The 18,528-nt window shown below is 33.4% G+C and overlaps 1 protein-coding gene across 2 annotated transcripts in view; it reads left to right on the top strand.

The window, feature by feature from the left end:
• The window catches only part of LOC108903173 (trichohyalin-like), a 175,907-nt gene that overhangs the window by 114,018 nt on the left and 43,361 nt on the right, over window positions 1–18,528 (top strand). For both annotated transcript variants that reach the window (XM_018705262.1, XM_018705263.1), the window contains exon 3: window positions 5,037–5,356. In XM_018705262.1, the coding sequence (XP_018560778.1) occupies window positions 5,037–5,356 (320 nt within the window). The remainder of the gene's footprint in view (window positions 1–5,036; window positions 5,357–18,528) is intronic.

Here is an 18,528-nt window from a genome sequence, read left to right as displayed (position 1 = left end):
TCGAGGGCCCTCTACACGCTCAAAAAATTGGAGTTTGGTGTGCTCTCAATCGAAGGAGGATTTATGGACCTATTTTTTTTAATGGTACTCTTACTGCGCAAAGGTATAGAGAAGAAATTATCGCTCCTTTTGTTAACCAGCTGGAAGAAAACGAAATTACAAACTTTTACTTTCAACAAGATGGCGCAAGGGCACATACGGCAGGCGAGACGATGAATATGTTGAGGGAAGTTTTTTGAATTTCCACCGAGGTCATGTGATATTACGCCGTTTAATTTATTTTTGTGGCCTTACCTTAAAAACACTATTTTTGAACTGCCTATTCCTGATTTAAACCATCTGCAGGCTCGACTTATATTACAAGATTCGTGAAATTAACAATACCCGAGCATCTTAGAAAATGTCTTTAATTCTTTGAGGAACAGGTGTGAAGAGTGCTTGGAACAAGGAGGGGACACTTTCAGCAGCTGCTTTAATTTATTGTTATATAGTCATTAACGTTATTGAAACTGACAGCTGCTATACAGCTCGTTGAGAAATGAGGTTAAGTTGGTCGCTATAAGCTACTCCTTACGTCCAATGTGTCAGAGCCAACTTCGACCACGTTTTTATTTGAACGCTCGTTATATGCTCATTGTCAGAGCAGTTATTCTCTGGTAGTCATCAATCGTGATTAAGAGTTTTCCGAAGACATGACCAAAACTAATACCAAGTCCAGAACAAGAATAAAAGTAAGAATAAAATTAAGATATGAGTGGTCTTAATTTAACTACCTGTGAGCTTTTTCTTTGACTCAAAATTTTTTCTAGCACTGTTCAAATTAGAACGCTTCTTCATAGCACATTATTTCTACAATAACATTTTTTTAAATAAAATCTGAAGTCGGGAAGTTATTATGTACATTTTTTCCTGTTTTGCCTTCGAGCAATTATGCTGCCATGTTATTATTACTAGGTACAGTAATTACGTTTGTCACCTTGCGACTAATTGTAATTTTTTTGTACTTTGAAGCCACCAGCTACAACGTTTTTTTTTTCTATATAAAGCCGCCGTTTCATGATGTAATAACAGTGTAGCAAATTATAAGAGGTAACGACCAATTCCAGCGGTTAAGTTGTATTTAGTTTGGCTTGTATAAATCTTTTGCTAGATGTAACTGTCTTCAGCAGAATTAAAAAAAATAATTATATAATAGGTATCTAGAGAATAATAGTTATATTATTGTTTTAAATTTAATCTCAACTCAATTATACAGCTATACAGGGTGTTTCAGGATTAAGTCGACAAACTAATATGAACTACCCCTATTATTTTCCCATGGGGAACTTGCACACAAGTTTTTTTGAAACATGAACGGGACACTCTGTATATAGTCCTCGAATTTTTGTATTTTTAATGTCAACTCTTTTTATTATGGTGATCGAATATTTAACGATTTACGATTTTCCGGGATTTTCGGCCATTTTTAGCGATATGCTAAAAATTCTGTGAGTGATGGAGTAAAATTAACAAAGTTATCATATTCAGCGCGTTTTATATGCGTTATTAGGTACGTTCCACAGAAAACAGTATTTTTCAAAAATAGATATTTCCAGTGAGGCTATCTATTGGCAATTTTATGCATCGGAAAAGCAGATCCTTCACTGATATACTTTCAAAATTTTATGACATTTCGACAAATATAGGATAGTATAGTTGGATCGTAATCGATGCAAACTGGAGCAAAAAATTGTCGGCGTTTTATCAAAGGAAAATCGTGTCACCATTTTTAGGAGGCGTAAGATGAACCGTTTCAAATTTAAAATGAAATTGAATGTAAAATCTGAAATACCGCCGCATACGCACTGTGTTTTGGTACTAGCTGTAGTCGGCCAGGTGCATCGAGTGTACGAAGTGGTCGGTTATACGTCAAATACTAACCTGGCGAGCTTGATCGTAGAGCAGGGAACAATAAACAGTGGCGCGTACAGAAGTGAAATGTAGTACATATGTGGAATTTAAATAACGAATTGGATTTATAATAAATTACATTTAAAACAAAAAGTTTATGAGAATAAAGGGATTTTTGTAGGAACAGGGTTCCTGACGTGAACTGATCCCTTCATCGCACCCCATTACGATTTTTTTTTATAAGGAGAACGAAGTTTCAAAGCAAAAACCTTGTATAACAGATATACTACAAATATTTACAGAATGAAAACAAAATATAAATCCTATGATATGATTCTATCAAATGAAAACACTAGCAACAATTCTCTGTCAATCTCAACAAAATAAGTTATTTTTCTATCAAACAAGAAATTTTAACAAATGATAAACAAAATATAAATTCTATGATTTATTTATGTACTGTACGCCGAACTACATTTTTCTCATCTTCATTAATATTAATTTCTTCTTTCCACCCCCTTTTTTAGGTTTCTTAACGTCTCCTTCATTTTTCTTCTCTCTTAAAATTTTGAAAACAGATGATTCGCTTCCTCCAGTATATCCAGAACACATCTCCACCAAACCAGTCTTCAGTTTCACGGGATGATCCTTTTCTAAAGCGTTATAGACATTTAATAAAATCGTTTTTTTTCTGTAACTTAATACAGATTTTTTTGTACCCACAGCAGTATATCCGGCTTGCGAACATCCAGGTACCGCCTCCATTTCTCCATATAACGACAACAGAACAATGATAATACAAAAAACTTCACTTCACTAGCACAGAAAATATAATAGCATTCACGATTCACAAACAACAGCCCGAAACACACACAAATAAACCACTAAAAACACTTTTGTTACGGAGCACAAGAAATATGATTTCACTCACAAATTCTCAAATAATAGCGCGAAACACACGTACAGCTCGAACGAAATATAATTGCACTTATAACAATTACTATAACCTCACAAATATCGCGTGCGAGAAACACGCAGCACCAATACAATCGAAACGAAACTGACCACGCCGGGCCGGCACGCGCGCCCCCGCAACAAACACAAGACACAAGTTATATGAGGGAGGATGAAAGGAGTAATAAATGTATTGTTGCCCTGCCGCCCAATGTGCGAAGGAGATGCCTTTGTTTTTCATTTTGTTCTTCATAAATATATATTATTAATCCATAATGCATAAAGAAATTATTCAATTTTCAAAACACCCCTAAAATGTGTTGCACTGATTCCCTTGACAGGCAATGATTTATTACTTTGCATCGAATATGATCCTACTATAGAGTTACTACTATACTATATTTATAGTAATTTTACAATTATTATATTTAGTAACATTTATAAAATCTGGATAATTATTCTCCTCGCGTTTACTAATTGTCACATTTTTCTCAAAATGATTTGACAGCTCCATTTCAGTCACCAGAGGCTCAATATTATCTGGTGATCCATTAAAACAGCATGATGCGACGTACTACTAGAATCTGGAATTGAAGTATCATTGTAATGACTCATGTTGGCTATTTCATTTTTGTTACTTAAACTGTCAGCAACACAACTTTCTGCAATTGTGGCTGATTTCCACACACCATGTCTCTTGATTGCTAATACATCAACTCCTGTATTAGCCAGTAACGTTGCCAATGTTCTTCGGAATGAATTGGAATTCGAAATGAGTATATGTTTGAGGATGTTCTAGTTTCAAAAACTGTGCATCTGATTAGAAATCATAGAAAGGGTATTCTTGGCTACTGGTTGGTTGTAACATCTACCTACTCGAATTTTCAATCTAATCTTGATATATTTCTTGAGAATTTCTAGGTGAGAAACAGAACCCAGACGAGAAGTAATTGTAAACGTACGTGATATACCATTTTTAGAATCTGGAATTGTAACTACAATGTCATCGAAATTTTTGAAATTGATGTTGTTCAAACGAGAAAATCGTTGACTTGTAAAAACGTTTCACTTTTTAGGTATTTTGATATATCCACGTTCTCCTCTACGAAAATAGTTGACTTAGTTATTGAGTCTTCACTTCACAAATTCGCCGGTGACTTTAAAGTTTTTGACTTCTCCATGAAATATGCTAGCAGTGACATTTCAGAAACACCAGTATTCTTGTTCTGACACCATTCGTTGAAATTTCTATATGCTCATCCGTAGCGCACTTTCGACTTCTCGGTCAATAAAAGTTTGCAGGCAGCATTTACTGCATTTCTATTTGAAAATCACTCATTTAGAAATAATAATTCAAAACCAGCTATATTGCAACTTTTATGTAAGTTTGTTTATAAACACCTTAGAAACGACAAAATCCAAACAACCAAGAAAACTTTGAAAGATTTCGATTAATGTCAAAATGAATTGATTAAGAAATGTCAAAAAATATAACCTAATATTTATTTCATGAACCATAAAGAACTGTGAGAGCAGATAAAATGTTATACATCACGCAGCAGTTAAGTATAATTTACCAGTCTCAGACTCTATTGCCAGCCCTCGCTCCGCTCGGGCGCAAAATCGTCCTCGACTGGTAAATAATACTTACCTCCTTTATGGTGTAAGTAATTATTGTGTCATCGGTACAAAAATGGGCATCAAACAAAGAGCTGATATTAGTTCGGCCAGAATATCTCGCAGGAGGAGGTTGGCGTTTTTGTTGTAAAATGATGCTCTATCTCATCGATCGACACTTGTAACCCATTTTGTAACTAAAAATCGCAGTTTAACTGTCAACCACTCGGAAAAATGCATTTGCCGATGAAAGGAAAGCATTTTGTGGACGTAGAAGCCGCCTAAAAGGTTTGTACCGACATCCCGAAGGAAATCCCTACCGACGATCTAAAACACTCTTTCGACATGCCTTTAAATCGTACAATGTCGCTGTATTGAGTCGGAAGGAGACTATTTTGAATAAAATAAATCGGTTTTCCCAAAAGGACTTTGCTGTTCTTATTTTTAAAAAGTCCTGCTTATTTTGAGATCTCTAAGTTAATCACACTATTTCTATTTTGCTCCTGTGTACAATAAATCAAAATGAATTGGTGAATGTCGATGATTTGTTTTACATTTTTGCCTTTCTTTTTTAGGTTCGCGGTGGAAAGCACACGAGTGACGACGCTGTACGACTCAGTGGCGGCAGAACTCAGGGAGAAATTGGGGAAAAAGAACTCTCCCATCCTGCTGCCCCCAAGGGATTACGACACTGTACATAGGACGAAGGGCAACCTCACCGGGATCGAACTGAGGAGGTGCCTCAACGCCAACATTGTAGGTCAAAACGTCAAGGGGAGGAGGTTGGAGAGTAGTGGGGGTAGTTCCGGGATTGGGTCTGACCACCCGCCCAGTCCGGATTCACCGGAAACGCCGGATTCTAGGTTCAATACTTTGGATAACCAGAGCACAAGTGGTAAGTTTTTTCTATTTGTCTTTTTTATATAAGGTGCATCATAAATGTATCCATATAAATTAAATTAAATTTTACTAAATTTAAATTATACCGCCGTCGAGTTGACGTATATGCCGATTTGTTATTTTCACGGACCGTGTTTTTCATTTAAGTGCAGTTTAGTTTAGTATTTTTAATGAATTGTGGAGTATTCTAGTGAAATTTGACGGTTATACGAATAGTGAAATGGTACTTTTACAAGAGTGATATCCCGAATAAAGATAAATATGGCAAAAACCAAGTCATTTAGTATATTTCATGCACGTTTGTTACAAATGTTAAAGAAATGTAGTTAATTGAACTTATAACCGTACGAAATTAAATTTTAAAACGTACACATTTGGTTATACACATTTATTATGAATATATGAATGGTAGCAACAAAATTATGAAGATATTTCAATGCTGATGACATAACGTCTCAAAGGATGCATAAATATTTAACTCTTGTTCGTTTTTCATATAAAATGTTAAGAGTTTAAGAGTTCTTTGTCGTAAAATCCGGGGTAAATTCAGCGTATCTCAATAGGTTTCCTATTAAAAAATAGGGTATATTTATTTTAAATTTTACTTTTTTAATTACTGACTTTTTTTCAAAAAAAGACTATTAATAATAATTTTATGTTCTACATAGTAAACTTTAAAATCTCTCAATTTAAAGGATCCATGAACTACTCATCAATTTAGTCACTTGATGAGCCAAACTAGCGGCTGATTCGGAAAATGGTGGTATCAGATTTCACGACGGAAAATCTCAAAACATAAAAAAGTTGGTCAAAGAATACATTGGAATTTTCCCAAAATTTTTCAAATTTACGACTTGGCCTATTTTGATCATATTGATAGTGTCAGAAACAAACCTTCCTCTTTTGATGCTGATACTTTTATCACTTTTATCTTTTGAATACTGTCCAAAATTTGGTCAACAAATTTACAAAATTCGAAAATGACGGATATATTTATTTTATTTATAAACGAGGAGTTATCTTTCAAACCGCAGTATTTGAATTATTTTCCGTTATTATCCTAAAGATGGCATTACATGCTTCAAAGGCGTCTGAATTCAATGTGCCATAGCGTTTTATTCAAATTTGAACGTTTGCCATAAATATCTGAACTTGAATAGTTTTCTTTCAAAACGCAGCGTTTGTGCAGTCTTGTAACTTTCAGAATGCAGTTTTTACGTGTTACTTTCAAAACGTAGTTTTAACCATGTCATTGCAGATACGAACAAGGGAGCCGTCGTAATTAACTGTTTTTATGTTTGAGACGGTGTTTGATTTAGTTTAATTGATTTAATTGACTAAAATGAATGAGGATGAAATTGAAGTTCGGGCTGGAAATTCAGGTGTACGCCAAAGGACAAAAAAGCAACAAAAAAGATAGAAGGAAAAATAAATAAGGTAAGAAGTTCCTTGAAGAAGATCACTGGCATAAGAGAGGCAAAGCGAATTTATATTAAAAAATTTATTAGAAATAAAGCAGTTGTCATAACGTTAAGATTGGAAAATTTTTACAGAAATAATACTTCACACCCTATAGCATTGCTGAAAAAAGGAAAATCTTTTGCGAAAATCGCATTGAAACCAATCGAACTGGCTAGAGTGGCCAAGTCAAGAAAGTTAAAAGACATTGACGGTCTATTGGACAAAGCATATTCAAAAAAAGACATAACCACAAACGAAAAAATAAACTGGAGGACTGTCGAAAAGTTGAAGTGGTATATAAAGACCTGATTGATAAAACTAACAATGGCGATGACACAAATTAAGAAAACGAGGTAGAAGAAGATGAAGAAAATGATGAAAGTTGCGATTGCGAACAAAAAATTGTTAATATTTTTTGTAACAGAATATTGTTTTTCTATAGATATTTTAAAGTTTTTGTTGTGTTGTTCAATTTAAGTTTCAGCTTTCCTAAACGAGGCGGTTTACAAAATAAAATAGTATTCAAATGTTTCATCTTGCAGTTGTTTTCATAATTTCTTTCAAAATGCAGTTTTATGATAAATAACATTCAAAACGCAGTTTTTTTTTGTTTTGACTGTTATATAAAAGTATTACAAATCCGATTTTCCAATTTTCGTGCATGATTGATTACACATCCAAGGCTACATATCGGAACCTACAAAAATAAATTAGTAAGATGGATAACTTTAACGCAAACATTCACAATTTGCTTAACAACTGGTTTTGATTAAATACTGCATTTTGAAAGATAACTCCTCATTAACACAATCGGAAATAATAAGAATTTACTAATTTCGGGCAAAGGAGCGAATGTGATGGTAAAGAAAATATTCAGAATCGTAAATAGTAAGGGTCACAATGTTGTTTCCTAGAATTTCATCACCCTTTGAGATTTTCTGAACAACCCCCATTTTTCGCCCTATTAAAAATCTGATACCATCATTTTCCAGTTAACCTGCCATTTTGGTTCATCCAATGATGCGCACATTATGGATCCTTGAGATAATTTATCTATATCCTTTGGTCTTATCGATACGGTATAAAAATTGAATATAGGAAAAAATTGCGGTATTTTTCAACATGAAAGTCCGTCTTTGTGGTCCGAATGACTTTTTTTCTCAAATTTTGTGAAAGAGCTTGCAATGGTGCCCGTGGCATTTTGAGCGTTAATGAGTTATGAGTTGTTGTCCCACTGTTTTACTTTCTCTGAAATATTACACAGGCCAACAAGGGTCAAGAAGCAGACACACTAATATGCATTAACAAAGGATTTTGGTGCGCTGAATCCGAATCTGGCCGCAGAATTGCTCTATCGCGTCAGGTTTTTGGGATATCCTAACCTAAAAGTGCAAAGAACACTGTTTTTCGTCATATTTGAAGTTATGTAGTAATGCCATCTATTCTTAAAAAAATATATATAAGTTAAAAGTACAAGGCTCCCTCTTTCTAATGCCGTTTAGTAGTTTCTAAGTTTATCAGTTTATTAATATGCGAAAATCTACTAAGGATCCCTTACACGCCAACCAGTTGATTGCAGTTCAGAAACTTCACACTCAGAAACCTTCAATACATACGAATTCAAACTCCAAATCCACAAACTCCAAACCCACAATCCCTAAACCCACAAACCCCAATCCCACAAAACTCGAACCTACAAACTCCAAGCTTACAAACCCCAAGCCCACCAACTCCAAACCCACAAACCGTATGGGTATGAAGTTTCTGAATTGCAATCGACTGCTTGATGTCTAAGGGATCCTTAGTAGATTTTCGCATATTAAGAAACTGAGAAACTTAAAAATTTCAACATGTAATATCTCAACGAAAAAAAAAGGTATTTGAGGAAACTCAACGGCATTTGAAAGAGGGAACCTTGTACTTTTAGATTCAATGTATTAGTTTTTTGAACAAGAATAGATGGCATTACTACATAACCTCAAATATGACGAAAAACAGTGTTTTTTGCACTGTTAGGTTAGGATATTTCTAAAACCTGACGTGGTAGAGCAATTTTGCTGCCAGATTCGGATTCAGCACACCTAAATCTTTTGGAAATATATATTCAAGTTTCTGCTTCCAAAAAAAGTTAAATTTTGTTAGTCTGTGATTATTATTATTGCTCTGCAATGAAACTTACAAATTCTGGGGTCCTATTAATTGACTCCAAAATTAAATTTATTTGTTGAAATTAAAGTAACGCTTTGTGAAACTAAATTGACCATTTTTAAAATACATATATCTGATCTATAGCTAGATAAATGTTTAAGAACAGTTTTAATCAAAGTTTCGCCTATTGAAGTCAATTTTTGTATTATTGTCGCAATTTTGCAAGAGATAAAATATATCAATATTACAAAATTCATAGAATAAAAAATTATGAAGCCAATTTAATTACTTGCTCTAGAAAATGCCCCGCTTGTTTATTTTAATTGGCCAAGTCATGGCTCTCTAGTTTTTTCAGAGGTGCCTAAATTGAGTCGATACAGCGACTGTTGAACCCATACGTTATGTTATAAAACTGAACAATGCAAAATATTTTTAACGAGAAAAATGATATTAAGAATTTTAATCCGTATTAGTCGCTCCAATTTGAAAACACTAACAAATCAAGGATTGCTTTGTAGAAATAGTAATATGTAAATAATGACCTCAGATTCTCCATCGAAGTGAATGTTACACATTTCAACAGATTTATGTAATGGGTAACGAGCAAAATTATTGGTGTTACATAACAAGTTTTAGCATTTTCTGAACTTTAATAATAGGTAGGTCTTCGCGCTCGCATAATTGCACATTCGCGTGATGGGTAAATATTTATTCGTTCACGTCGTGTTGGTGTCTATTTCTCGGCGCAAAAATAAAACAAAATTAAATATTAGCAATTAGCTCAAAGTGTGCATTAAGTGTTTTTCATCCGAAATAAGAGAAACTCCCTTCTTGATCTAGTGGTTTCTAACGACAGCGCCTACGTAATACTGAAATACCGTCCCCTCTCCCACATAGATTACGCTTTTATTTTGTTTTTACGTGAATAACTTAAGAATCGACTGCTTAAAATGATAGGATCGCCATCATGGAAAATTTATATTAATTAAAAAAAAACACATAAATATGAATGATTTTGTTTGAATGCACATGACATGTCTGGTTTTGATTGAAGAAGATTTAATATCAAAAAACTATGTTCGACGTGCAATTTGTGTAAAATAAAAGGCCGAGTTATATTCGAGCAATTCTATTGTCAGTTTATCTATAATTATTTACTAATTAACTTTTATCTAAAATAAGTTCTCAGAAAATGCCAAATAAGGGTAAAGAAGGATAATATGGAATTGTAGTTTATTTCTTGTTAATATTTTTGAAACTGGATCGATTTGTAAACCAAATTTCATTGCTTGAAAGCATTTAATAATGAAACATTTGAACCATACAAGGAAATGTGTTTTATTCTTGAACTGTACAAAGATTAATGAAACAATACATTTATACTTTCACTGGAAAATGTAGGGATAATATGGAATTAGTTTCTTAAATATGGAATAGAAAAGAATTATTACTTATTAAGTCAATCATTAATTAATTAATACTGCCCAAAGTCAATTAAAGAATGAATAATTCACAGGTTTGAAAAAATAGATCTTGGAATTATGGGAGGTTTATATAGCACCGATTTATTTTATTCAAAATATTCCGCTTCCGAGTCAATACAGATATTTACATGGTCCAAAGGCATGTCGAATGAGTGAGTGCCGGGATGTCGGTACAAGCTTTTTGAATGGTTTCCACGTCCATAAACCACTTTCCTTTCATCGACAAATGTAAGTTTCCGAAAAGGTAAAAGTCGCACGGTGCCAAGTCGGGCGAATAAAGCGAGTGTTATTCAAAAAATCAGTTAAAGCGTAGATCGATGAGATGGAGCATCATCGTGCAACAAGCGCCAACTATCTCCTGCGCGATATTCTGGACGAGTACGACAAATACGATGCACCAAACACTTTAAAACGTCAAGATAGAATTGTGCATCGTAAAAGCAAGTCAACATTGTCTTCACTTTTGACTTCTCCATACGAGATTTTTTGGGTTTTGGTTCGGCTGGCATTTTCCACTCAGCACTTTGGCGCTTGGTTTCTGGATCATATTTAAAACACCACGATTCATCACGATTTGTAAAGGAAATTTTTGTCCTTTTTGGCCTCTTTGATAATGCCCTTCGAATGTTTAATTGTGAGCAATTCATTGTCGTCAGTTGAAATACGATAAACTGATGTTTTTGAGATGCTCAATTCCAATTCTATGAATTTCAATTAAAAATTTGGCTGATCCTTGATGAATTTGCTCTCAGTTTTGATAGAATTTGCGGTGATTACGGATTTCGGTTGGTCAACATGTTACTCATCATTTATGTCCTCACGACCCTTTTTAAACCACGTATACCTAACTAAGCCAGGGGATAAACAATCATCGCTGTAAACTTAGTTTGTCAATTGAAACATATCTGTAAAAGTTTTACGAAGTTTAAAAATAAAACTTAATATTAGCTCCTTGTTCGATGCTCATTTTTGTATCGATGACACAAACATACTGTCACTTCAGAATTGCTTCTGCTCAGCTTCTATTCGTCCAAATATCATGAAATTTTGACAGTACATCACTGATCTACCTTTCCAACGCATGTAATTGCCAATAGATAGAATAGAAATACCTCTTTTTGAAAAGTCCTGTTTAGTTTGGAACACACCTTATATCTGTTTATTTCAGATTATTTCACTCTTCATTACGTATTTAATATACCTGTTTTACAGAAGATAGCAACACGAGTTTTTTTTTGGAAAAGTGATATTCTACAAAACCCTTCTTTCTCTACTCCAATATTGTTCAATGGTTTTTTATACTTAACTAACGGAGAGATTATTTCCACTTCATACTAACTTCAAAGTATGTCCGATAGCATGATATCAGAATTAGCTGAGTTATATTTGTTAATTTTCTCGATACTTGTCATCAATCTTTACCTCAAATTATCTTTATTCTAACCATTTTATTATCCTCTTGTTTCTATATTTTATCAATATTTCTTCTTCCTTTGTTAAAAAGTGTCCAAACCGTCGATTCTTTGTCCTACTGATTAGGATTTATTCCCTGCTTTCTAATTGGGTGCAGAAATTCTATCGCTGTTAGTCTCAGTTTTACCTAGTCCCGCATTCCTTAATTATTATATTATTCGTTTGGTGGTTTACATTTCCAATGAAACATTTTTCTAAAATACATTGCTATCAAAATTGTGATGAAGTAGTAATCTGATTTAAAAGAAGCATTTCTTTTCTCATAAAAGGTATCTTGTGGTTATATCCAAGACTTATTATTTTGAATTCTCTTGTTTCCAATAATATTGCACGTGATATAGGAAGTGATAAATTGTTTCTATTGACGAGGATTCTCCTTGGTGCCTGCCGTCTCAAGAGGAATGCCAACAAATGGTTCCTTTGCTGATCTTAGTGATTTGATTCAGCATATGAGCAGTTTCCTTTACACAATGTAGTCGTCGGTTTGTTAAACTTTTACGTATGCTTTTATTAGCATTTTTATAATTATTTATTTAGATCTTTACTTTTTTTTCATCTGTTCTACATCCTCAGGGATACTCCTAATTACGGCCAGTACGGCTAACTGGCAGAGAGCGACCTGCTACTTCCAAGGTACTATTCTATAAAGCCTGTAAAGCCCACTAAGTGAAACATTTTTGAACCGACGATATTGAGGAAAATAACTACTCTGCGGACTAATGCCACGACCGGCACTAAATTACACCCAATATCTAGCTGTTTCTGGATATTGTGGTTAATATTCAATGCTGATCGGGGCGTTAGACCACAGAGTAGTAATTTTCCCGAAGTATAACCAGTTTAATGTTTGTTTTTGTCTCGATATGTGTGTACGAAAAATTAATCATCAATATGTTACTACTTGGTGTGTTTCTCTATTTTGTTCCTTTAAAATGTATCCAGATGAAAAAAATTTAAATCAGCATCTGACTTGTGTCAAACGTTTTCGGATTAGGCTTGTTTTCCGTCTGTCGTCGTTAATTAAACTATACTGGGGAAATTACCGTTAACGAAACAAATTACAGAGATAGCATATGAATATTTATTACTCTATGAAGAGGTTAAGCCACTAGGTATTGCTAAATTACTACTTTATATTTGAATACAGGGGACATTTTAGTGCGTATTTTTTATTGTGTTTTTGTGTTTCACGTTTCCTTTTAATATTGAAGAGTGTACAAGGTGTTTAGATAACTCTGTGACATGTGGCTTGACATGACAGGTGGTATGTGATAATATTACGTCTACGAGTGGTTACTGCTACTTAGTACCTACCTAGCTTTTTAAAGTAGATAAAACAATTTTTAAATTGATTATAGTGCGGGGAACAACTACTTTGCAGACTTATGAGCCGACAGTAGTGACACAGGTTTTTTGTAGTACCTGCGAAATATGTAGCAGGTCTCTCTCTGCCAGTTTGGCAGTTTTTTATATCTGTGGTTAAGACCTCAAAAATAGCATTTGTCGATTGTCCCATACCGGTGAGTATTACTAAGTTTCAAATCAGTATATGTCTGGTGGTTCGGCTGACGAATGATCTCAGCTGTTTATTAGATACATCAAAATGGCCCATCAATATGAGAGTTTTATCACAAAATGTGCAAGAACTATAGCTTCATCAAAAGAGAACGTTGTTTTAAACCCGAATTCTATTGCTCCAATAAATTTTAATTATCAAATAGTAATTTTAATTTTGTCTTTAATAAGAATTGATCGGTAAGTAGGTAATCACGTCCGATCACTAATTTGTAAACGTCACTTATAAATGTCTCAACAAATTCAGCAAAGGTGTCAAATTACCTGAGCGTACAAAAAATACTTTTGATACCAGATTTTTCTCTCGCATATTGATATACACTTCGTTGAACTTATTGCTCTTTTTATAATCTCAGAACGATCAGGTGACCGTGTGGGAACAAGTTTTATACATCGACGCGAATGTGGATCAAATATTATTAAGTTTTAAGGTGGGGCATTTAATTTTCTTTGGAGATAATTAGTGTATGCTAATCATCACACCGCCATGTAATTAGCCGGGCTCGAAATGCCTTATTTAGACGTCTAACATAGTTGGCGACGTAAAAACCAGGCCAGGTCGTGTTTTTCAAATTTTTATTATACTACGTTCCATTATCGCAGAGTTAATGTGAGTTCACAATGCGAAAGTTCAGTAAATTTATGTGGTGGCGTGAAGGTAGTAAAATGTTTGGCATCATTCCAGCTATTATTTATTTGAAACTGGAAAATAAAGGAAGAGCTGTACTATGTTTGGTCACATTTTTTACCAAATGACATATTTTCGTAATAGTTACATAGTAGCTATAATGCACTGAAACACGATACAGGTTGATCATTTCTTGTGAAGTAATAAGAAAAAAATTAAATTACTAATATTCTATAAAACAATAGTTGAAATAACATTTGTGTACAATTCTTCTCATTACAAAAGAAAATGTGTCTTTATTTATTTGTTTACATAATTTATCAAATAATTAATATACAAAACGAAATCGAGACTTTCCTTCTCTCAGACTAGTTGACCTTTATGTTTTTGAAGTCGCTGATCACGATCACGGTATCCGTATAATCCCAGCACCTTTGGATCAAGGTCAAATAAAGGTCAAACTTCGTTTTTTGAATGATATAACTTTTTTAACCCCGGATTCCGAAAAAGCGGGAAATTTTTCGTCCAAATACGTGTTGATCCGTTGGTGAAACTGACCTTTGGAGTTCATTTAAAGGTCGAATCTGAAATTTGAACCTACCGGCTGGAATTGCCGCTACGAAATGAGACGTCGGATCTCGGACCAGTTAATCCTTACGTTTTTTGAGTCGCTGATCACGATGCCGGTATCCGTATAATTCCAGAACGTTTGGATCAAGGTCAAATGAAGGTCAAATATCGTTTTTTGAATGATATAACTTTTTTTACCCCGGATTCCGATAGAGCGGGAAATTTTTCGTCCAAAAACATGTTGACCCGTTGGTGAAACTGACCTCTGGAGGTCATTTAAAGGTCGAATCTGAAATTTGAACCTACCGGCTGGAATTGCCGCTACGAAATGAGACGTCGGATCTCGGACCAGTTAATTTTTACGTTTTTTGAGTCGCTGATCACGATGCCGGTATCCGTATAATTCCAGAACGTTTGGATCAAGGTCAAATGAAGGTCTAATTTCGTTTTTTGAATGATATAATTTTTTTTACCCCGGATTCCGAAAGAGCGGGAAATTTTACGTCCAAATACGTGTTGACCCGTTGGTGAAACTGGCCTCTGGAGGTCATTTAATGGGCGAATCTGAGATTTGAACCTACCGGCTGGAATTTCCGCTACGAAATGAGACGTCGGATCTCGGACCAGTTAACCCCAGTGCATCTGGATCAAGGTCAAATGCAGGTCACTTTTACTAACAGGTCAACACGTATTTGGACGTAAAATTTCTCGCTATTTCGGATTTCGGGATCAAAACAGTTATATCATTCAAAAAACGAAATTTGACCTTCATTTAACCTTGATATAGACGTGCTGGGGTTATATAAATACCGGGTTCGAGATCAGCACCTCAAAAACATAAAGGCCAACAGGTTTGAGAGAAGGTAAATCTCAATTTCATTTTATGGCCCTGTGTAATTTATCAATAGGACTTGATATTCATTGCTTATGTCATTTATTTTATTTTTATAATAATCAATATCATTGTCTCAAACCTCTGAATATGAGGGAAAGAAAGAAATAACTAGCCTATACGAAATTTTTAATAAGAAAGTATTGGATAGTATTTAATTATTCAATTGTTCATAGTTTCTCTCTCTATCTTTATTCGGATATTCTGTCGTCTGTGAATAAAAATGAATTAAATCAACAATTATAACAGAGTTGTTTTTATGCAATTATGCTTAAAAAAGATACTATATAACGTCATTTTAAGTTAATTTACGCCTCGAAAATCAACTTACTGTAGTTTTAAAGCTGATTTTGAAAACGGAAAAAGCGGAAAAAGTTGTGAAAAATTGTATCATTGGGACTTCTGGCGAAAGTTGACGTCAAACAAAAAAGTATCCACAAAAAGTACACAAAAGTTGTAGATCATGCAAAAATCTACAACTTTTGTAGAGGTCACTTTTTAAGATAACCTCAAAATTTCCGAGAAAAATGCGAAAAACAGGTTTTCCTCTGATTTTTCGTTTTTTATTTCTCATTTCCGCAAATATAATTTAATTTTGATGATAATCAGAAATTAAAAAAAAAAAAATCAAGAAGTTTCCGAGATATTCATTTTTTCCCATTTTTCTGACACTTTTTTTTCAAAGAAAAATTCATCGTATAGAGTTCTGCCGGCGATCATTTTTTTCGTTTTGACATATACTTTTTGGTGAAATCAAAAAATCTGTAATCACATGCTCAAAAATGCAAAAAAATAAAAAATGACACAACAATGAATTTTTCAGTAATTGTTGATAATTTGTTTAAATTAAAAAAAATCAAAAACTGATTACATTATTCAATTCTACGGAAAAAAATACAAAAAAACTGTCTCATTGTTCGACCCAAAACTTTATTTTTGTACAGTTTTGCTATAAACATCTAAGTCGAACTACAAATGCACAAATGATAAATTATCTCTGGATGATTTGAGATTTCAGCAATACAAAGTTTATCTGCAAAGTCTACTATTGACGCGAAACATGAAAACCCGAAATTTTGTAAAACGAATATTAAAATAAATTGGATATTTACATTGCCACTTTTTTCGCTCTCTCCAATGGCGTCAACATTTTTGCAATCCGACGTTTCGTCTTCGAGAGGCCATCATCAGGTTAATTTTTTTATTACTATTGCTACTACTATTTTTATGACATTTAATTTCTATTTTTTTTGCTTTTATTTTTATCTAAAGTCATTTTTAATTTCTAAATTAGATGATATTACATACTATTGTAATCGCTTAAAAAGTTTTTAGCTTATTTTAGCAAAAATGGCAAAAAATTTAAATACTTCAAACCTTAGCAAATGTGAAACTAAAAACCACAATTACTACATAATAATTTTGTCCTATTTTCTGACTGTCCCACGAAATATCGTTAACAATATCTACAGCTTTGTCGAAAAATAAAGGACAATGTGGGTACACACGTGAACTAATTTTCCGTCACACTTTTCGTATGCTACTGTCATTACTCGCTATGTTAACAAGCAGTTTAGAACTGTTTTAAGTCACATTAAATTCATGGAACCGAGTACCATGCGAAGTCAGAGATGTTGATGTAATTTTACCTAAGCGCTGTTTTTAACCTAGAAACACAAAAAATTATAACGGAAAAGCTTAATTGTGCGGTCTTTAATTTGCTTAAAATGTCACAGAAATGTCTCTCAGATTATATGATACCTACCTAAAAAAATTCTCAAGTTTTGTTTGCAAAGGAAACCAAAGTGTAACGAAAATTTTTGGGAACATTAATAAATATATAAATGGAAGTCACTTTTTGGGCGATAATCGGCCGATTTATGAAAAGAAATTGAAACAAGATTAAATTAAATCCCTTAGCAAAGCCCAATCAATGTCATACTTCAGCAATCTATTTTAGTTTACTTAAATTAAAGTCAAACTTTATTTGATAAACCCACCGATAATGTCATTGTATTTAAAATAATTGATCTACTCTCACTATAGTAAATAGACTATTAATGTATTGTTTTTAAGGAGGTAAGTGGATTTTACCGTAGAAGTGGAAATTGCTATGGACAACGGGAGGTAAGTAACTTACCTCCCTAGGGAAAAAAGCGATTTCGAGTTATAAATGCATATTTTATGAACAAATAAATAGAAATATTTGATGAACATTACATTTTATTAATTTATTATGAATGAATATTTATAGTAATAATAATACATCTGTTTATTGAAATAGGTTGACCCTAATACACCATTCAATATACATGTATCTGACTAAGACTAAAACACATTAACTACATTATACCTATATATATATATAAAGTCAAAAATTAGACGGCTGTCTAAGTTAAAAACCAAATTTCTTTCTTAGACGGGGATGCAGCCAAGGATAAAAAAAGTTACACTCTTTTAAATTTTCAAGCTTTCGAAACTATATTTTGTTTCTTCATCAGGAAAAAAACTACAATAAAATACAAGTTGAAGTTTTCTTAAAATTAGTCAATTAAAAAATTACTTACTATGCGAGAATTACATAGAAGTTAGCCAACATGGTACACCTACCGCGGACATAGGTCGTTAATACAAATAATTAAAAACATCACAGGTTAAAAACAGAAAATTGTACAAATCAAAAATTTTTAAAATTCATTACTAATGCAGACTAGAGCCGAAATCAAACAAAATGAACAAGTCGCCTGTCTTTTAGGTACGAATATCAGATAAGGAGGAAAAAAGTGAAAAAATATTAAAGTTTTTGTTCCCTTAATACTTATGCGGAGAACGGGGAAACTCTACCAAAAATTTTTAAACTATTAATTAGTTAGATTATGGAACAAAAATAACAACAAAAGTTACATACCGCTATACAAGGTGTCACCTAAAAGATT

This window comes from Anoplophora glabripennis, unplaced genomic scaffold, assembly GCF_000390285.2.
Source record: "Anoplophora glabripennis isolate ALB-LARVAE unplaced genomic scaffold, Agla_2.0 scaffold138, whole genome shotgun sequence".
NCBI lineage: Eukaryota > Metazoa > Arthropoda > Insecta > Coleoptera > Cerambycidae > Anoplophora > Anoplophora glabripennis.
The sequence above is the reverse complement of the archived record's forward strand: the minus strand, read 5'-3'. Positions and strand labels throughout refer to the sequence as shown.